The sequence below is a fragment of the Schistocerca piceifrons genome, chromosome 1 (genome assembly GCF_021461385.2).
Source record: "Schistocerca piceifrons isolate TAMUIC-IGC-003096 chromosome 1, iqSchPice1.1, whole genome shotgun sequence".
Lineage (NCBI taxonomy): Eukaryota > Metazoa > Arthropoda > Insecta > Orthoptera > Acrididae > Schistocerca > Schistocerca piceifrons.
This window is the reverse complement of record NC_060138.1, coordinates 619,016,322-619,037,760: the sequence shown is the minus strand read 5'-3', so window position 1 is coordinate 619,037,760 and position 21,439 is coordinate 619,016,322. Positions and strand designations below refer to the sequence as shown.

At 40.3% G+C, this 21,439-nt stretch overlaps 1 protein-coding gene across 1 annotated transcript in view; it reads right to left on the bottom strand.

Annotated features, from left to right (window-relative positions):
* Nucleotides 1-2,042: 2,042 nt before the first annotated feature.
* LOC124804190 (MMS19 nucleotide excision repair protein homolog) overlaps nucleotides 2,043-21,439 on the bottom strand; it is a 228,194-nt gene continuing 208,797 nt past the window's right edge. The window contains exons 16-19 of the mRNA XM_047264733.1: nucleotides 16,552-16,711; nucleotides 8,876-9,043; nucleotides 8,716-8,796; nucleotides 2,043-2,380 (exon numbers count right to left, since the gene is read on the bottom strand). Coding sequence (XP_047120689.1) covers nucleotides 2,261-2,380; nucleotides 8,716-8,796; nucleotides 8,876-9,043; nucleotides 16,552-16,711 — 529 coding nt within the window. The 3' untranslated portion in view covers nucleotides 2,043-2,260. The remainder of the gene's footprint in view (nucleotides 2,381-8,715; nucleotides 8,797-8,875; nucleotides 9,044-16,551; nucleotides 16,712-21,439) is intronic.

Genomic DNA, 21,439 nt, shown 5'->3' with positions numbered 1-21,439 from the left:
TATAACTTAATGATTTATGATAAATATGCACTACAGGGTATTAATGGAAGGTAGACAGGCTATGTACGAAAACATGTAGAGGAACATTGGCAGTTAGAAGTGAAGGTCTTAAGTCTACTGGATGATTTTATGCAGATTTAGATGTCAAATGGGTGCTGGTGTTGATGGTAAAAATTCACAATTGTCTTCAGGTTTCTAAGTCACATTCTTGTGGATAACACAATCATATGCTAACCCCTACAACATTTTTCATGGTGAATAATTCCACTTCAGTCGTACTTGACTATTCTTTATTTGGATAAAATTGTATGCATGACCCAGCTACAACATTAGCTGAATTTGAATTTCGGAGAGGAATTAAATCAGTTATAGTTTTTGTGGATCCTCCCTTTCTGATTACTTTGTACATATGCGACATGCCCGGTATTACATAAAACAAAATCCAGTATGCATATGATGTGGCATTAACATGTCAGAATAAAGATATCTAGCATTATGAGAGTACCCTCTCAATTGACCACACCATATTCAATTATTACTTTCGCAAATGGTGCCTAGCCAAACACAAGTAAAACAGAGGGTCAGAGCATTTCATCTCCATAATAAATTGGCAGAGATAACGATACACATGCGACTTGATGGGGCTGAAATTCACCGTAACTACTTCCCCAAATATCTGTGTGTCGCCCTTGATCAGACACTGTCATATAAGCAGAACTGGATAAACCTGTAAAGATGTTTGGCTCAAGAGTAAATCTACTCAACAAAATAGAAGGAAACAACTGGGGTGTAAATGTAGATATGCTAGAATACGCTGCAATTTTATTTGTGTACACAGCTGGAAAGTATTGTGCATCTGCATGGGAAAGCAGTGTACATACAATTAATATAAAGGTACTTATGAATAAGGTCATGGAGACCATTATCGACACTGTCCAATCCACTCCCATTCAGTTGTTTCCTAGTCCATCCAAAACGGTTCATCCAGATCTCAGAAAAAAAACTGACAAATGCAGATTCTGAAGACTACAAAGTACCCTAACAACTGTGTTTTAAATAGCAGTTTCCAGAATCCACAAGCTATATGCCTGAAGCCATGCAAGCCACCTTCTGTCGATCTTCAGATCACAGATGTTTTTGATGTCACCAAAAAGAAGAAAAATTGTTGGAAAGAACACCTACCCCATAGCACCCACTTAATTCAAACCCAAGGATGCAGGGTTTGAGCTTTCCTGTTGTGAATGGCTAAGAAACTACCGCATCCGAACAGCGGGCAGGGGATAGGGGATATGGTCGTATCCTGAGGAAATAGGGTCATTATGAAACAGCTGCATGTGACTGTGATGCAGAGGAACAGACAATAAAACATACTGAAGAGCTGTCCACTCATTACTTTTAAAGGGAGGTCTCAACGACTAGTGTGAAGCGACACTGAATGCTGCGATCTGGTTGTCAAATTTAAACATTAAACTGTAAATACATTGTGTATGTATATGTTTACATTCTATAATGTCATATGATAATAAAACAATAATAAGGTACCCAATGTACAACACAGAGTATTTCTATCACATGAAATCACAGAAAAACCTTTAGACTCCTCTGTGTCTGTAATTACAACAAAAACTAAATTGTAGCAGTTGTTAATGAAATGTCCTCAGGTTATCAGCCGAGTGACACTGTCACGTCTATAAGCAACATTTCTATGTGTTTTCTATTCACCATCATCATGTGAATATGACAAGCAGGAAACTCGCTGAAACATTGCTTCAAGATGATGCTGCCACTTCATAATTCCAGCAGGTTTCATCAGTGGAATTCAATTCACTGTGAAAACTTCCATTTTCTAATCACTTTTGTTTAAAAAGTGACACCTGTTGTCTGAACTTTCCACTCCTGATAGAAGATTGGCAAAAATGCTCATATGAAGTAGCAAATAGAGAAGCTGCATTCCTGAGAAACAAATTTTTCTGAAAATGGTAAAGTCTGCTGATTCCTGTCCATTTTTCTACAAAAGACTTAATAAATAAATATAGGCAAACAATTTGGAAAATATTTTTTACTATCATACAACACTGGCAATAAAATACCAATTTTACAGCAAATATGAGCAACAAATAATGGTCACTAAAAAAGAGACCAATACTAACAATTATTTCCAGCATAAAATAAAAAGATAACAAAAATCTGAGTTTTCCTCACATGTACAAAGTAAGTCCTTAAAAAGATTAAAATCACATTCTTGAAATGCACTCAGCAATCACGATTTACTTGGTTCACCTGGTGCTCCGACCAAGAACCACCTGGAGCGAGCTCTCACAGCCTGAGCTCTAACGAGTCTCTTCTTATCATCCAGACACTTACACAGTTCTCTCACAACCTGTAAAACATGAGATACACAATTCAAAACTCTTTTATATTTGGTGCACATTTTCTGCCTTAGGTGCATCAACTAACTATTAACACTAAGAGAACAGCTATATTTGTAAATCAAAATGAATAGAAGCATGAAACAAGAATATGTTGCCACTTTTATAGTATGACACCTTTTTCTACCTAAACACACAAAAATGGTGTAAAAAACCAAAACTAGCAGTGAAATGAAGAAAAGGGTGAAGTAAATAACAGTCTACATGGAAAATGCCACATTCATTTAATAAATTTAATGCTGTAATACCTACTATGGAGAAGATTTATTAACAGAGGTGAGTTCTAGTAAAAAGTGTATCTGAATGTATAAGAGAAAAAAAGCAAATGAAGAAATCTGCAGGTAGTATTTTGATAGTTTTATGCTTCACATCAAAGACTAAAATGTTACTTTGTGACAGTGCCAAAACAACAGCCACCAAGTGATAGACATGATAGACATTCAAATGTTATGTAGCTACAAAAATGCACTTAGTTGCTTGTCTCTTTCACCATGAAATAATGCAATGGAATGTTTTATTGTTGAAGATGATGTTTGAAAATTATTGAGTTTGTACTCAGTTGGGCAAGTAAGCTCACACTGTTGACACCATTATCCCTAACTTCAATGTTAAAAGTAAAAACAAATCTGTACTTTGTTAATGGCAATTAGCATTGTAAGCATGGTGGATTAATATTTATTAGTTAGAACATGGGAAAAAAGCTGTATATAATATATAAGGTATGGAAACAATTTCACTTGAACTTCCTGTGTTACACATAGTTTAACGTAAGTGCTTCTATTTTAGTTTCGCTTTTGCAGAACAAAGTATGACTGAACTAGCAGGTTTTAACCGAATTAAATTGAAGACAGATAGTTGAAATCAATGAAATTGATGTATCACAGACAATTTTTCATTTGTTCTCAAATTCAGCAGAGTGACAATTGTAATTGCTGAGCTGCTATCATCAACTCCATCTAGAAACAAAGTGTAGTGATCAATGTGATAAAGAATTGAGCCAGGTGTGTGGTTTTTGGATAAACTATAACACATGCTGCATGAAGTGATACATAAAAACAATGTAAAACATTATGTATTTCAGAAGACAATGTTTCAAAAACCAACAGTAGCTCTAGCAGTTCAAAAGTAGAAAAAATTGGATAAAAAGTACTATTTAAAAATTGCATTAGAAGTTCGTGATTTGTACTTTTATTTTGAATTTCTTGAACTGTTGTTTAGCCTGGTGCCATTATTTAATTGAGAAGATGCATTTCAGTTGTTTAGTAAAGTCACCCCATTCTTTACTATTTAATCAAAAGGTTAGTTGCTACCCACCATATAGGTGCTGAGTTGCAGAAAGGCACGACAAAAAGAGTGTCTGAAAGTTAGCTTTTGGCCAATGAGGTCTTTGTCAAAAGCAGACAACATACACACACTCATGCAAACGCAACTCACACACGTGACCACAGTCTCTGGCAATTAGAGCCAGACTGTGAGCAGCAGGTCATTACAAGAGAGGCAACCGGATGGGGGTAAGGAGGAGGCTGGGGCGGGGATGAGAAGGGATAGCAGGGTAGGGGTCAGGTACGCTAAAATGCTGCTGGGAGCATGCAGGGACAAGGTGGAGAGTGGGGCAGCTAGTTGCAGTTGAGGGGTTAGATGGAGGGCAGAGGAGAGGGAGGGGGGATAGCAGGAAAGGAGAGAAGTAAAAACACTGGGTGTGTTGGTGTAACAGAGGGCTGTGTAGTGCTGTCACGGAAACAGGGAAGTGGCTACGTGAGTCAGGACAATGACTAACGAAAGTTGATGCCAGGAGGTTAAGGGAACCCACCTAGCCCATTCCCTGTTCCCATCCAGCACTACAAAGTCCTCTATTCCACAAACGCATCCAGTCTTTTTACTTCTCTCCTTTTCCGCTACGCACCCTCTGTCTAACCTCCTGACTGCACCTAGCTGCCTCACTCTCCACCTCATCCCTGCATGCTCCCAGCAGCACATTACTGTCCCCGACCCCTACCGTGTTATCCCTCCCCATCCCCGCCCAAGCCTCCTCCTTACCACCACCCAATTACCTCTTCCATAATGTCCTGCTGCTTGCAATCTGGCTCTACCTGCCCGAGACTGTGGCCATGTGTGTGTGTGTGTGTGTGTGTGTGTGTGTGTGTGTGTGTGTGTGTGTGTGTGTGTGTGTGTTATCTACTTTTGACAAAGATCTTATTGGCCGAAAGCTAACTTTCAGTCAGTCTTTTTGTTGTGCCTTTCTGCGACTGAGCGTCTTGGCTATATGGTGAGTAGCAACTATCGTTTTCATTATATTGTTACATTTCATCCAGGATTTTCCATTGTAACAATTTCTTCACAGAAATATTGACTCATAAACTTGCCCACCTATGACTGTCAATTCTTTAAAGTAAACATGCTCTAATCATGATTTCTGACATTGAAAGCTAATTATAAGAATAATGAGGTAAGATTTTCTCAATGGCAAACAGCCCTGTTGAACTTATTGTATTTGTACTGTGGCTATGTAAATTAAGTGTATGTACATTACAGTATTGAAAATGCCTCGTACTGATGTACACAGACAGACTGATACATTGACTCTTGTTTAAAAACATTCACTTTTATTACTGTACCATGTTATAACAGAAGTTACACAGTTCATAACATGAAATTTCACACTGACTTCAACAACTGATGATGTTCAAAAATGGTTCAAATGGCTCTGAGCACTATGGGACTTAGCATCTGAGGCCATCAGTCCCCTAGAACTTAGAACTACTTAAACCTAACTAACCTAAGGACATCACACACATCCATGCCCAAGGCAGGATTCGAACCTGCGATCATAGCGGTCGCGCAGTTCCAGACTGAAGCGCATAGAACCGCTCGGCCACTCCGGCTGGCAACTGATGATGTAAAATGGATTTCATAACACATGCAGCAGCAAACAATCAATACCACAAAATCAGAAATTTCTAATAGTGTGCTCTTAGGTATTCTGCCGAGTCATCGTTTCCATTTTATGGAGACTATTTTGAAGATAAATATAGTCATCTTCTTCAAGTACTGTGAGTTTTATTATTGAGTGTACATGCTGCCGAGAATCCTATCAGACTGTTGTGTCTGCTGTGAAAGTCTGGCTGGAGTCTAGGCAGAGAGTACACGTAACAGGAAAACTCGCAGCACCTGTGGAAAATAATGGCTAGGTTGATTCTGCATAAAATGGAAACAACAACTAGGCAGAGAACACCTGGAAGTGCACTATTAATCAATCACATAGAGAAAACGTGAGAAAGCCTTTTGTGTGTGTGTGTGTGTGTGTGTGTGTGTGTGTGTGTGTGTGCGCTGTGCGTGAGCGTGTCGTGCACACAGGCGCTCAACGGCGAGGTTATCAGTTCCCTTACTCATATTAAAAGTAACGAATGTGGAGAAAAGTAGTTAAGACAATGGGAAAGAATAAAAGATGCTATACAGGAGACTAAAACATAAGTAAAACAACAAAGGAGATTTTTTTTAAAAAAAAAAAAAAAAAAAAAAAAAAAAAAAAAAAAAAAAAAAAAAAAAAAAGAAGGGGGGGTGTCACTGCCTGACCACTTGCGTACAATAAGGATGAAACAATTACCCCGTGAACATATGAGAACCATCTCCCTAAAATTTTGGTAAAAATGTTGGACACTTCACAAAACTTTAAAACTCTAAGCACATTCCATTTGATTATTACCTAGAATATGCTGCAGATACATTGGCAAATCAGCCATGGCCCGCTCGTTGGAAAATAAAATGCAGTCTAATAAAATGTGGCACACAGTGATCTGTATGCCACAAGTGCCACACACTCGAGTGTCTCTTGCTGGAGCAAAAGCCCGTGCATCACAGGGTTGTGGCCTATGCGAAGGCAAGTGAGGAGGACCTCGTCCTATTGACTTTGCTGGAATGAGGTACAACACAGCCTAGTTGTGCGCTTTACGGCACAGAGCTTATTGTCAGTTACTTCGAGTCACTCATCCTCCTACAGATGAAAGACTACGGAGCTCAACAGTGCGGTCATAACACACAGAGGGATGGCACACTGAAATACCTGACGATCAAGGCAGGCCTCCTTGGCTGCTAGGTCAACCCTTTTGTTTTCTGCAATTCTCTGGTGCCCTGTTACTCAGGAGAAAGACACCACTTTCCCCAGCCAGTGTAGGTGGAGGATGCTGTCCCGGGTGAGAAAGCCTTGGTTCTACATGATCTGTACCTAGAGGTTACCCAGCTGATAGTAAAAATTAGTATGTTGGTACTCAAGTCTGAGGTTATCCACTGTTAACTCCACACACCACCTCAGAAGGTACCCCAGAAAAATCACACTGTGGAAGGATCAGACTCTGGAAAGTGGACCATCTTTAGCAACAGGTCAGCTGACTAGTGTGCATAGAGAGGCATTTCTGCAGATGAATCTACATAGTGGATGTGGATTCAGTATTTGAACTGAACAGACCAGCCTACTATCAAGCTGGAAACCCAGGGGCGTTTTGGAGCAGAATACTATGCTGGACGGATTTCTCTACCTACATTTGATGTGTCATTACGGAAGTCACTTATGCAGACCCTCTAATGTTACCTCTCTGGTATTAGCACATATGCCTGCTACACTATTACGATTGTACTGAGTAGTCCACAGAAAAGTGTTTATGTTAACACCATGCAGTCCGCCAGCGGGTTTCACTGAGGGTCACAAGGGCTATTGCATACAAGTGAACCCCACATATATATATATGGCTAGACACTTTAGATTATTCCTCCGGCATGCTCCAAGAACACAGTGCAAGGAGAAAACTGTTACTGACAATTTGTAAAGGATCATATTATTTTTTTCTCTCGTTCTCCACACACACACACACACACACACACACACACACACACACACACACACACACACACAATGATAAAATAATAAATTATTTTATGGCAAAGATAATGTTTTCAAAGAATAGAGATATGTTCTTCCACTGATTAATTTCTGTATCTTCACCTGTTTGTCTCTATAAGTGGTCACTGTGTATGTATGGATGTGTGTGTGTGTGTGTGTGTGTGTGTGTGTGTGTGTGTGTGTGTGTGGTGTATGTATACCTGTCCTTTTTTCCCCCTAAGGTAAGTCTTTCCGCTCCCGGGATTGGAATGACTCCTTACCCTCTCCCTTAAAACCCACTTCCTTTCGTCTTCCCCTCTCCTTCCCTCTTTCCTGATGAAGCAAGCGTTTGTTGCGAAAGCTTGAATTTTGTGTGTTTGTTTGTGTGTCTATCGACCTGCCAGCACTTTCGTTCGGTAATCACATCATCTTTGTTTTTAGATATATTTTTCCCACGTGGAATGTTTCCCTCTATTATACACACACACACACACACACACACGATGCCTGTGCCCGCACCAAGAATTCTGCATTTCTGCATCAAGAGGATCGAAGCAGATGAGAAATTTGCGTGAGCAGCAGGGAAGTGACCCAGTAACAGCATTTTCACAAACAGCTCTATGCACAATGGAACTATTGAGAAGAAGTACATCACTTTAAATAATGAATGTTGATCTAAAGCGTATTGACATTGAAGGTCTGCTGATTTTAGTACCAGTTAAAGGTCACCCAGGATACATGTACCTTCCAATCTCTTTAAATCATTCTTTCCAATTTTTTAATTATTCTATCAGCAATTATTAATCAGTTTCTATTCCATGATATTTTGTGCAAACCCCCCCCCCCCCCCCCCACTCATTCTGCCAATACTCAAATTACATTCATACTGACTAGCAACATGTCTAGTGGTTGTGGTATGGAACCATCAGGCAATTCGGGCATTCACAGTAATTGTGTTATTCCTAAGAGAAACAACCATACTCCCATACTGTGAAATATTGTCAGGCAACCAATCAAAATTAGTTTCTGATATTCCCACAGGAAATAACATGTGTCATAGGCAGGTTATCCCCTTGTGTGTTACCTTAGCCTTCTGTTACAGCAGTAACATAACATTTGGGTTCCACTGTAGCAATGAGACAGTAACTTTACAGCCTCATTAAATATGAGTAAATGTGTTGTAATGTCAATAACTTCCAAATAGTCATTACCAGTGGAAATTTGAGATTCAGGGAAAGGAAGCTAGAAGCAGATCTGACTGAGAATTTTTGAACAAATGTCAGAGTAAATAGTACAGAATGAATAAAGCTCAGGTGAAGGCAGCAATCAAAAATTAATTTCATGTAGTTTATAAGTCCTCATTGCCAAGTAAAATGTTACCATTGCTTAAACACGTCTGATGAAAATACTAACCTGATTTCTGTATGGCAATAGGCATTCCGTTGGGTAGAAGCAGAGGTGATAAAGACACTGCAACGCCATAATACGAACTCTCTGCTCAACAGAAAGCAACCATCTTAGATGCCATAAACAGAATAATTTAACAAACTAGTTAACTTAAAACTGTACTTACCATCGATTGCTCAAACTGACTTAACAGTAAGAATTTAGTAACAAATGTGTTCAAATAGTCAATAATATCCTTCTCTCTTTCTTCAAGCAAAGTACAAAGGGTTCCCAAGGCGGAGAGCAACAGTGTCAAATTCTGCTGACTGAGAGATTCCACAAGTAATGGAATTACCTGTAAAGTTGAAAGTAAATTTTTCATTCGATAAATTAAGAAATGTCTTATCGTAACCTAAATTCATAAGATGGATTTAAAATTATATTTAATATCTGCATTTTTGAAATATATATATATATAAAAAAAATACCTAATCTGTTCTATGAAATATGGCATGTATTTGTGCAGATCCTTGAAGAAGAAATATGAGAATGAATTTAGAGTGTTTTCTTAGAATTCACTAATAGTCACACAATCTGAAGTATCTAGTAGGCATGAACAGAGATAAAGCTTATCACAACTGTAAAGAATGATTCTGTCATTTTCTCTACTCTACTACATGTTACTCTAAGTAACATTCACACTCGCACAACAGGAAAAGGGATATTCTGTCATGAACTACCTAGAGGTACTACAATACCTATGTCATTGGCAATAATGAAAGAAAATTGTGTTACCCACAAGAGAATGTATCAAAACAATCAGCCTACACAAAGTTAGGAAAGCAAATTTGCAGTCATTACTGAAAAATATATTACATTATAACATATTATTATCCAACAAGACGAAGTGGTAACCCAGCCATAGCAGGAACTAAACTGGACACATGACAACATACAGTAATGTATAAATTCAAAATAACTTGTGTTATTACCTCAATGTGAGCAAGGAAAGAGATCATAAAAAATGATTGCAGAAAATACCTTTGTGTGAAGCCATGATGACTTGCTGTTAATGTCTTTAATTTTATTGACAATGAGAATGAGAAAGCGGTGACAGTGCCAATGGAGAAGGCAATGAAAGGTGTAAGCAAATGTTGACAAGCAACAGTTAAGATAGTCAGCGGTGTGCAAATTACACAAAGAGGGACACAATGCCGAGTGGAGCATGACTGAGGTACCTGCCCAAAGCAAAATAAATAAAATGAAGACAGTAAATATTTCATTGATAGTACAGATAAATGTGTTACTTTACATCGTCAACATAAGGAAAGGAGAGACTGCGCTACTCGCTGTAAAGTTGACAGTCAAGCACAATGAAAAGGCTGTTGTCATTTACACACAAGCAAGCACGCCTCATTCAAACTTGATGAACAAAAGCAGTAATCTGGTGACCAAGGGGAGGGCTTGGGGATGGAGGGATAGCGAAGTACCAGTTGGGGGGGGGGGGGGGGGGGGGGGGCGGAAGAGGTCTCTCTAATGGAGCCTACAGGGACTGGATGGAGGCATGAAGATTGTCAGTCCCAGTGTCAGGAAGTTGGGGGGGGGGGGGGGGGGGGGGGCGGCGAAGGAGCACGGAAGGGAAAAAATTGGTGGGTGCATTGAAAGAGGGTGGAAACTGTTGGGTGAAGGATGTGGAGACAACAGGTTACTGTAGGCTGAGGCCAGGACAATTTTGGACATGGAGAACATGTTGTAAGGATCATTCCCATCTGTGCAGTTCAGAAAATCTGGTGGTGGAGGGGAGGATCCAGAAGGCCCAGGTTACGAAGCAGCCATTGAAATCAAGCATACCGTGTTCAACTGCTTGTTGTGCCATAGGATGGTCTACTTTGCTCTTAGCCACAGTTTGGCAGTGGTTGTTCATCCTGGCGGACAGCTGGTCATACCAATACAAAAAGCTGTGTAATGATTGCAGCACAGCTGGTGTTTGACATGGCTGGTTACACAAGTGGCCCTGTTTATGATGGAATAAGATAAGCCTTTGTAAGGGCTTTGATTACCTATCATCATGTCCTGAGATGAGGGTCGTCATAATTAAGATCCTTCCTACCCCTCCTAAAGTGGTGTTCCATCTCCCACCTAACCTTAAAACATCCTATGCCATTCCCAATCCCAATCCCTTGCCACAGGCATCATGTCCTTGTGGAAGATCCAGGTGCAAGACCTGCCCAAAGCACCCACCCAGCACTTCCTATTCCGATTATCCTACCCCGTCTGAGGCTGAGCCGCCTATGAAACCAGCCATGTCCTACACCAGCTGAGCTGCAATAATTTTACAGCTTTTTATATTGGTAGGACTACCAATGATATGTCCACCAGGACGAATGGCCACCACCAAACTGTGACTAACAGTAAAGTAGACAAACCTGTGGCACATCATGCAACTGAACACAATAGGCTTGATTTCAAACGCTGGATCTTCCCTTTCACGACCTTTTCTGGAATGTGCAGGTGGGAGTTATCCTTACAATACATTCTCCACTTCTGAAATTATCGCCGTCTCAACCTGTAGTTCCCACATACTGCACTCAACAGTTTCCACCTCTTCTGTTCTATCACCTCCTCCTATTCACATCCCCTCAACCTCACTGAGGGCCATCCTCTGGCAATGCACTCACCAGTCTTTCCCCTTCCTGATCCTCTCCTTTTCTATTCCCCCATCCTCCTCCCTGTCCCACAGCCTCCTGACGCTGTGATTAGTAGTGTTGAAGCCTCCATCTAGTTCCTGCACACTCCACCAGACATCACTCTTCTTTTTCACCCACCTGACCCTGCTCTCTTCCCCTTCCCTCCAGATTGCTGATTTCATTCAACATAACAGCTGCAGTCTGATCTGAGCTGCAGAGATGGTGGTCTTGTGTGCAAGGTATACTTGCTCGTGTGAATGAATGTGTAAGCGTTTTCTTTTCTGAAGAAGGCTTTGGCTGAAAGCTAAATCATAATAGTTTTTTCATTGCTTCTGCCTGAAACTCAATGTTCCATCTTTATGGTGGGTGGCAGTCTATACTTTTCCTTATGTTTTTGATATTTCAAGCAGGAGTTTCCATTGTGTGTGTTACAGGATAGAAATTTCTGCAATATTAACATTACAAGGAAATATCATCTTTGCAAAAACTTCACAGCTTTTGTCACACATAACTTAAGACTTCCAGGTCCCGGGGGGGGGGGAGACTGTTCCATCTGTGGGATACGATTTTAAAAGGTGCCAGAATGAACATATTATTATGTCTGGATGACACAACACATTTGCAAAAAGAGCAAACTACACTAGACTTTTTATGAAAAATAACACATTAGAATTAAAACAATTGGTGGTTTACTTAGACAAACGTGGATTCATACGTATTACACCTGAACAAGTGTTACTGCTTTGTTCTGTGAGACTTCTATAAAAAACAAGAACTCCAAAGTGATGGAAAGAATGAACTGTACAACATTGTCCTCAGGATGATCATAACAGTCACAAATATAAAATACATAATAATGTATTTTTATTACACATAAAACAAAAAAATTGTACAATCATCACATTCCCAGAAGAAAAATATGTACCGTAGTCGCTGTCTCGTTATATGTATAAATAAGTTAAAATCATCTAATAAAGTCAATTGAAATATAGCGTAGAAAGGGGAACTCTATGATTATCTCCCCCCCCCCCCCCCCTACCACTCCCGCCCTCTTCCTTCCAAGGAGTTTAATAGGAAGGAATACAATAGTCCTCGGCACAATATCAGTAGTAAACCTTACTGACAATTTCTTTAAAGTTGTCAATAAACCTTCTAATGTTACTTTAAGTTTGGTCTTTCAATATATTGTGTGGCTGTCTCTGAGAGTGTCTGTATATTTCAAATTCCTTTAATACATTCATGCACCTACACTTTCCAATTTCAAATTCATTTAATACATTCATGAACCTACACTTCCCAAATTATGAAGGATGGTACTGACATCCTTTATACTACTAACAACATAATCCTTGTTGCAGAAGTGCAAATTGAAAGAAGACAAGTTATTTTCACTCAAATTAACATGTTCCCTATATCTTATGTTACATCTCTGTCCTATGTGGCCAGCATAAAAACATTCACACTCTGTTCTCACTGGCCAACACAACATGATTCACAACAACTGCATTTGTGTGTAAATTTTTCCCATGTGCCATTTGGGAGTGGAACGGTTGAGAAATAGTCTGAAAGTAGTTCTACGAACCCAAAATTGCAGAGTAGCCATGTAGATGTAGATCTGATCCCATTCAGAGTCTAAAAAAACTGAGTATATAAATTAATGATATGAATATAATAGAGGGAAAATGTATATACAAAACAAAGATGCTGTGACTTACCAAACGGGAAAGTGCTGGTAGATAGACACAATAAAAAACACACAAACAAATTTCAGACTTTTGCAACCCTACGTTGCTTCATCAGGAAAGAGGGAAGGAGAGGGAAAGATGAAAGAATGTGGGTTTTAAGAGAGAGGGTAAGGAGTCATTCCAATCCTGGAAGCGGAAAGACTTACCTTAGGGGGAAAAAAAGGACAGGTATACACTGGCACACGCACACATATCCATCTGCACACATACAGACACAGGCAGACATATGTAAATGCAAAGAGGTCGGGCAGAGATGTCAGTCGAGGCAGAAATTTGTGTGTGTGTGTGTGTGTGTGTGTGTTTTTATTGTGTCTATCTACCAGCACTTTCCCGTCTGGTAAGTCACAGCATCTCTGTTTTTTATATATATGTATATAAATTTGTAGAGTTGTTAGAGGAGATAAACAGGAACTATTTCATCATTTGACACAGGTATCACAGATGCACCATTTACCTGCTATGGGTCCTTGAAGGGTTTGATGCTCGACTTCCCTTAGGCCAATGTTCACTATTGTTTTAATTGCTACATGTTGACATTAAAATCTGATTTGCAAAAAAATTACATATCACTGCTAGGAAGGGTAAGTTATCATCACTGCTAGTAGTGTCCACACTCATGGATAAACAATTACATTATTATTGTTATGTAATGTTTACATGAAAGTTCCTCTTGATGTTCGCATTACCCTGATGACTGATTATGCTCTAACCAAGTTGGCCGATATGCATCTCATTTATGGAGAGGGATGATGCAACAGCTGAGCAGCAAGGTATCTGTGTGATGAATCATTTCCAAGGAGAAGGTTACACAGTCATTTCACATTTCAGTGAGTTGATGATCATCTTCATGAAACAATATCCCTAAGAAGAAACTGAATGGAAACAGATAGAGCTCACATTCCGCAAACTGTTCAGTTTCAGGAAACTGTGGTGCAGCAAACTGAGGACAACCTCAGCACACAGTCCATAGCTATGGAACTGAATTTCTCTAATGTCAATGTTTGTAAAGTCTTTCAAGAGATGTGTATGTACCTATCCATTCACATATCAGTAGGTATGAGACCTATCAGGTGATGACTTTCCCCAGTTCTTGGAATTCTGCAAGTGGTACCTATACCAAGCTGTAAACTTTCCTGACTTCCAAATAGGTGTTTTGCTTACTAATGAGGCTGCCTTCATAAGGGTAGGAATATTTAACAGCCACAATAGCCATGCCTAGGAGTTGGAAAATCCTATGGCAACTCGTGTGTTCCAACATCAATGGAGATTTACCATAAACATGTGGGCTGGTATTGTTCAAACCTTTTAATTGGGCTCTATCATCTGCCTAACATGCTCAAAGGAGGAAATTACCATATATTTCTCCATGAAGCACTACAAGAAATAATACAGAATGTTCCACTAGCAGTCAGGCAACCACTACGATTCCAGCACGACAGGGCTCCATCACACTTAGCTCTTGATGTCAGAGAATATTTAAATAATGTTTTCCTTAATTACCGTACTTGGAGGGGTGTGGCAATACTGTAACTACCACATTCTCCTTACCTCTCTCCTATGGATTTCTTTTCATAAGGGGAGATGAAGCATTTGATGTAAGAGACACTGATAAGACACTTCTAAAGGTCAGCCATTATTTGTGAAACACCTGGTTGTTTTGAATGTGTTAAACAACCTTAGCACACAGATGCCAGTTACACATTAATACAAATAAACATATTCAGTATCATCTCTAATGCTATAAAATTTTGTACACATTGGTACAACTCATAGGGATAGTACTCAGACACATTATGTATATTATGCAAAAGACATGAATTCATCTTACTGTGATTATGTAAAGTACTATAAACCTTAGTCATGCAGAAGGCATATGCTATTTTGTCTGACACACCATTCATGTAGGGGATTATGGCGTACTTCTTTCTGATTATACAGGGCAAAATTTCTTCCAAAGTGATTTCTCTCTTACTCCTTAAGGATAACAAATGAGGTGTCTTACTATACATTTTACAAAGAAATTATTATTCCATCCTGGACTTTCCATTGTTTTATTTCAGATAATAATATAAGGAAGAAGTTGAGATATTAAATAATTTAGCATGCGACAATTGATGTGACCCTGTCAGATGCTTCGCCAGAGTGTACATTGGGGCACCAACATACCCTCCGGCAAAATGCACCTGGCTGGCATACTGAGCCCTTATGTCAGTAAGTTTACACACCACATACGGATCTTGGGAGATTTCATAGGTCAGCTGAAGAAGCTGAGGCTGCAGAAGTCTGATTCATGGCAAGGTTTGATGTTGTCTCACTGTTCACCTGAGTTCTCTTAGAAGACTCCATAGAATTAATCATCGAGGTGTTTTGCTCAGAGCTGACACAGCTTTTCAGACATGTCCTAATACCAACTTACTTTGTTTTCAATGGACAGTTCTAAGAGCAGACTGATGATGTAGCAATGGGCAACCCTCTCTTGCCAGTTGTAGCAAATATGTTTATGGAGCACTTCAAAGAGAGAGCACTGGAAACTGCAAACTAAAGTGTGTCTGTTTTTTCCATTATGTCAATGATATGTTTGTCATTTGGCCACATGGTCCCGAAAAAGTACGGGAGTTCTTAGAAACATCAAATTTACAGTGGAAACAGAAAAAAGGTGGCAAACTTCTGTCCCTTGATGTTCTAGTTGGGCGCAGGCCTGATGGCTCACTGGCCCACAGTGTTTACCGCATGCAAACTCATACAGATTTATATCCTACACGTCTCTGGCTGCCCACCATCCCTCGCATAAGAATAGCTTGCTGAACGCGTTTATACACAGGACGTACACTATTTCAGATGAACAAAGTCTGAAGGCAGAGCCGCAACACCTGGAGTCTGTCTTCTGTGAAAATGGGTACACCAGCCAACAGATTCGGACAGTCCTACAAAGCAGGAACCCCAAGAGTGCCATGGAAGACGAAAACCCTGAAGTAGAAGAAAATAAGAAGACCACTTTCATACTGTTTACTGGCAATGTTCCATCCAAAATTGGCAGACTACTTCGAAAATACCAAATAATGCTAGTGTTCAGCCCTCCAGCCAAAATATGAGCCTTGTTTGGAGTGATCTGCTTCCATCTATGATTGTGAGATTGTCTTCAAAACTCCATATGTCTCTCTATTACACAATCTGGCTTGGAAATCTTAAGAATACTTCTGGAGTACCCTGATTATTCACAGCATGGGAAAAATATTGGTTCTTCCAGAGTGCATAGTGGGAAAGCCACAGTTTACTGTGCTTTAAAAACTCAGTCATCAGAGATAGAGATAGATAGAGAGGTAGAGGTAGAAGTGTAGAGAGAGGTAGAGGCAGAGGTAGAGAGAGAGAGAGAGAGAGAGAGAGAGAGAGAGAGAGAGAGAGAGAGAGAGGTTTTCTGATTTAAAAATTACCTTTGGTAAGTCAGCCAGTAATGCTTGACGTGGTACTTCTTGTAAGATGTGCATTAGTGACAATAAATGGTTACATTTGGAAGTTACAGTGACTGCATTGTGATGGCTTTCAAACAGTTTCACCTGTGCTACTACAAACATGTGCTGCCTAAACAACAACCTGTAAATAAAGAAACACATTTATCACTATTAAGGAAATAATGCACACAGGTCATGTGACAAATGTTAAGATCATTTTTAAATAACAGCTTTGATGGAATTACTGTATGTCTTTAGTGTAATTTAAGCCCAACTGCTTAATTTTTTTCAAGGGAGGGACATGATCATTTAGGACTACTGGGCCACTCCGTCCTCTACTGAGGGAGGCTGATTGGGTGTCTCCAGGTGGGAGGCCCTGGTGTTGAACCCTGGTGCTACATTTCATTCTGTCCGCAGCCTGTACCGCTATTGAGGGAAAGCATTTGTGATGAATTTATATTGTTTTCAATTTATTAAAAGAGTACTTATTTGCAGTTGTTAAGTGAACATTTATGTAAAATATGTTCCTATAAACAACAGCTCATAATTTTTTCATTCTTAAGTGTAATGTTGTCAGTGACCTAAGTAGTGTCGGTGGGAAAGGGAATGGATTGGCGTATGTAGCATCTTGCAACTATCTATCATTGACAGCATATTGTAAAGCAGTTCAACGCTGTGTAGTCAATTGACGGTGTGTTAAAGAATGATCAGAAGAATACTGTACTTCTCTCGCCACTAATTATGTTACTGATAGACTGCTCAAATCTCTTCCATTAAGGAACTGCAGGCAATTGTAGAGGTGCTTCACTGAGTGGAGCCACTTACAAGACACCCACAGTTCGTGTACATTTGGCAAGGTGGATGTGAATATGTCTGATGGAAAGGGACCGATCATACTCAAGCCTAAAATTGTAATCTGCTGTAATGCATTGTTTGAAGTATGTTGCATTATCTGAACCCATGAACACGTAAGGGACCTACTTCTATTGCAGACAGAGTCAGTTTAAGCACCAGGGCCTCTTCAGATGTTGAGAGCGCTGAGGCCAGTATAATGTATTTGATACACCTCAAGCTGTGGAAAGTATTCCAGCTACTGATAGCAGACACAATGAAAACTGACACGGTCGAATACATATTAACAGCATGTTACACTCGGAGCAGACTACAGCGTTGTTACAACCCCCCTACCCCTCTTTGAGCTCTGGGGTTGTAATATGTCAGAAAGACCAAGAGGTATTGTTTTGGAAAGGAGGGTGGCTCACGCTGAAGCTTGCAGAGAAACACCAACAAATGAGTCATTAACTTTATTGCATTGGAGGTACGCAGTCAGCTTTTTGCTGATCTCAGTGAAGATGCCATGCAGCATGCATATATGGGTACATGGATCAATGCCAATACCAATGCCAGAATCTGCACTGTTGGCATTCAGTCATTCATCCTTCAAGGTGCACGATTCATACTCACGCCACAGCTAAGTGGCGGCCACGCATGTTCGCAACACTGATAGCCCGCAACATAGGTGACTGCTCCCTCAAGTCCAACTCATGGACCTAGTGTAGAGTGCTGAAGGGAAACAGCTATCTGCCATTGTTGTAGTGAGCCTTAGTAGCTCCAGTCATCCACCCAGGGCAGCTCAGTCAGTGGCCACAGGCAGTTCTGCACCTGGGAGGCCGCGAGTTCATGTCACAGTCCCGTCCCTGCTGATGGCAGCTTTTAGTTCACCAGACAATGTCGCCCAGAGAGCGGAGGCCAGCAGCTCTCTCGCTACTCACGCTGGTGCAACTCCAAGGTCATCGTGGTTGGCCTGTAACTTAAACAATTGTCATTCTCTCTGGTTCTAGACACAGACAGAATGGCTACATGGCTGCCTGATTTGAGCCTCTGGGCTCATTTATGTGCCTTTCCCCTATCCTCTGACAGGTGGAGGCTCTTAAATAATTACAATGTCAGCTTTCCTCATCCCGATTCAGCCCCCATACACAGGTAACCACGTGCTATTGTAACTGCAATGTATGAGGTCTTCACAGCACATCAGTGGGCTGTGCTGCCCTGATTACTTGACACCTGTATGTAGTGCCCATCAGGCTGTGCCTTCTTGCCTGCGAGTGGTGTCGTAAACCTGCCTCACAGATTCATTTGCTAAATATCAATATTGCCTATGCCTGCCATTCGATGTGCCAATCAGCCCCTTAGCTACTACCTTCCAGCCATAGACGTGCAAAATTTACAAGAATTTCCCAAATCCATGCCGGGTACTTATTAGTGGCACAGCATACCTCCTCCTTTCTGAGAAGATTCATCCCGAATCTGTAACATCGGGCTACCACTCAACTACCTTAACTCTAATAATTTACATACTGAGGGCAATCTCCTGAATTTATTGTACAGGACTTACACTCACACTTTACTACTACCACATACTCCAGATTATCTATATACACCAATTAAGAACTTAAAACTAATTGCTTCCCTGAAGCTTGAGGTTTTTCAACCCTAATGGAATGCCTTCTTCTTAGGAATTAAACCATACAGTTTTCGGAGTGACTACAGAGTTTAACCAATGTGTACCTGTGCTCTGGAAGTATGTTTGGGCCGGTAGAAGCCTCTTCCCACAAGTCAATCCATTTATTTTCCTCAGAAACTAATTCACTTCACATGTCTGCATATCAGTCCATACTTGCCACCCGGACAAATCACAAACTTACCTCGTACGCACAATCCATAAAGAAAAAGTAATAATGACATGAAAAAGTAACAACTCGAGGGGGGGGGGGGGACAAATATCCCTATGGCAACAAAAATATATATTCCATGACACACACTAAAAAAAGAGAGAAAAAGGAAAAAGAAAAGAAAATTACAATTAAACAACTTACTTACGCAACCTTGCAAATATCCCTATGGCAACAAAAATATATATTCCATGACACACACTAAAAAAAGAGAGAAAAAGGAAAAAGAAAAGAAAATTACAATTAAACAACTTACTTACGCAACCTTGCAACATTAACCTAAACGGCACCCAATGCACCTTACGTTGCTCACCAATTCCAGGTTCCTTCATATTATCCTTAATAACTTTCATCTCCAAGTTGGTCACCAGTTACTCTGGTATCACCTCTACCATTCCTTTAAATGATTTTATGTGAATGACTCGTATAACAGATATTTTATGGCGACCTGTATCTTTATAGTTGACTGGTGTAGTCATTTCCATGATCTGGTATGGTTCCTGGTATTCCGTTAAAAATTTCTTTTTTTTACCCTTTGATATATAGAGACTAGGGACCATTACCCGTTGCTCCACATGGTATTGTGGCAATTTGCCCATGTGTCTGTTCGGTTGTTCCTGGCATTCTAGGACCTTCATGTTTGCCTTTTGCACATTTCCCAATTGTTCTGTCTCACCATCCAGTCCTAATTTAGGAACCAAAACATCAAAGAGAGATAGCATTTTCCTGCTGTACACCACCTCGAATAGCAACAAGCCTGTTGCTGTATGAATCTTCGAATTATGAGCACACTGTACATAAGGTAAATAGGTGTCCCAATCGTCGTGCCTGGAACCTATGTAATAGCTGAACATCTTTGCAATTCTCTTGTGCACTTGTTCCATTTTCCCACTGGTCTGTGGATGAAACAGATTTGTCCATAACTTCCATATACACAACAAGTGGCATAGTAGTTTCATTAAATCTGAGACAAAATTTGTACACTGGGCCGTAATTATGATCTCAGGTCCCCCAAACTTTAATATCTAGTTGTTTACTAATGCCTGCACTATAACACTAGCCTAATGATGCAGCATCAGTACTATAGCCAAAAATTGAGAAAAATGATGGATGATCATGAGAATGTACCTATTTCCTGGAGGTGTTTTATTAAATGGCCAAGTTCATCTAACCCTAACATGAAAAATGGATTTTCTGGTGCATAATGTCGGCCACGCACACGTGGAACACAGTTCTTAACATACTGCTCCATGTCACACTTCCTGTTCCTCCACTGAAACTGCTATGCTGCGTATCTGTCTGCTGCATGTCGCCCACTACGACCTGACAACATATGGTTGTGAACTTGCTGCGAAACTGCCTTCCGAAAACCCTCTGGAACCACCAAATGTGGTCTACACCTCGTTATTCTGCACAACAAACCCTCATGCGTAACGAAATATGGCTACGATTTAAATGCCTGGCAATCCTTATTCCTTGCCTGTGCCCGCTGCCACTCTTCAACGCTCTTCCCTAGCATACTTAACATCGATACCCCGCAGCTTAACGAATCTGCATTTGTTTGTGATCTCTCTGGCTTACAGATTTCCTACTTGAATTTACTAAGCTTAAGTGCCCACCAAGGTAATCTACTAGACGGATCTTTCAAACCAAACAACCATTTCAAAGAGGCATGGTCTGTCATGGCCCTAACTTCTTACCGTACGGATAACACTGAAAATACGTAATACCATATATGGCTGCCAACATCTTCTTCTCCATAGTTGTGCTCCGCCTTGTTTAACTGCCTTGAAGTGTAAGCTACTGGTGTTCCTGACTATCTACCGTCTCTCCCAAAACACAACTGGTTGCTTCATTTGAAGCATCACTTGAAAGGATAAACTCTTTCTCGAAATCTGGAAAAACAAATACTGTAACTGAAACTAATATTTCTTTCAATTTTTCAAATGCCTCCTGGCATTCCTGGCCAATTTTGAACTGTATCTGTGAGACAAGGATCAGTCTGTACACCACACTCGGAAATCACATGCCCTAGATAGTTTACCTGAATTTGCACAAAATGGCACTTGTCCACACTTCATGTCAGACGTGCCAATTGTAGTCTGCTAGAGACATCCTCCAACCATCTTACACACAAT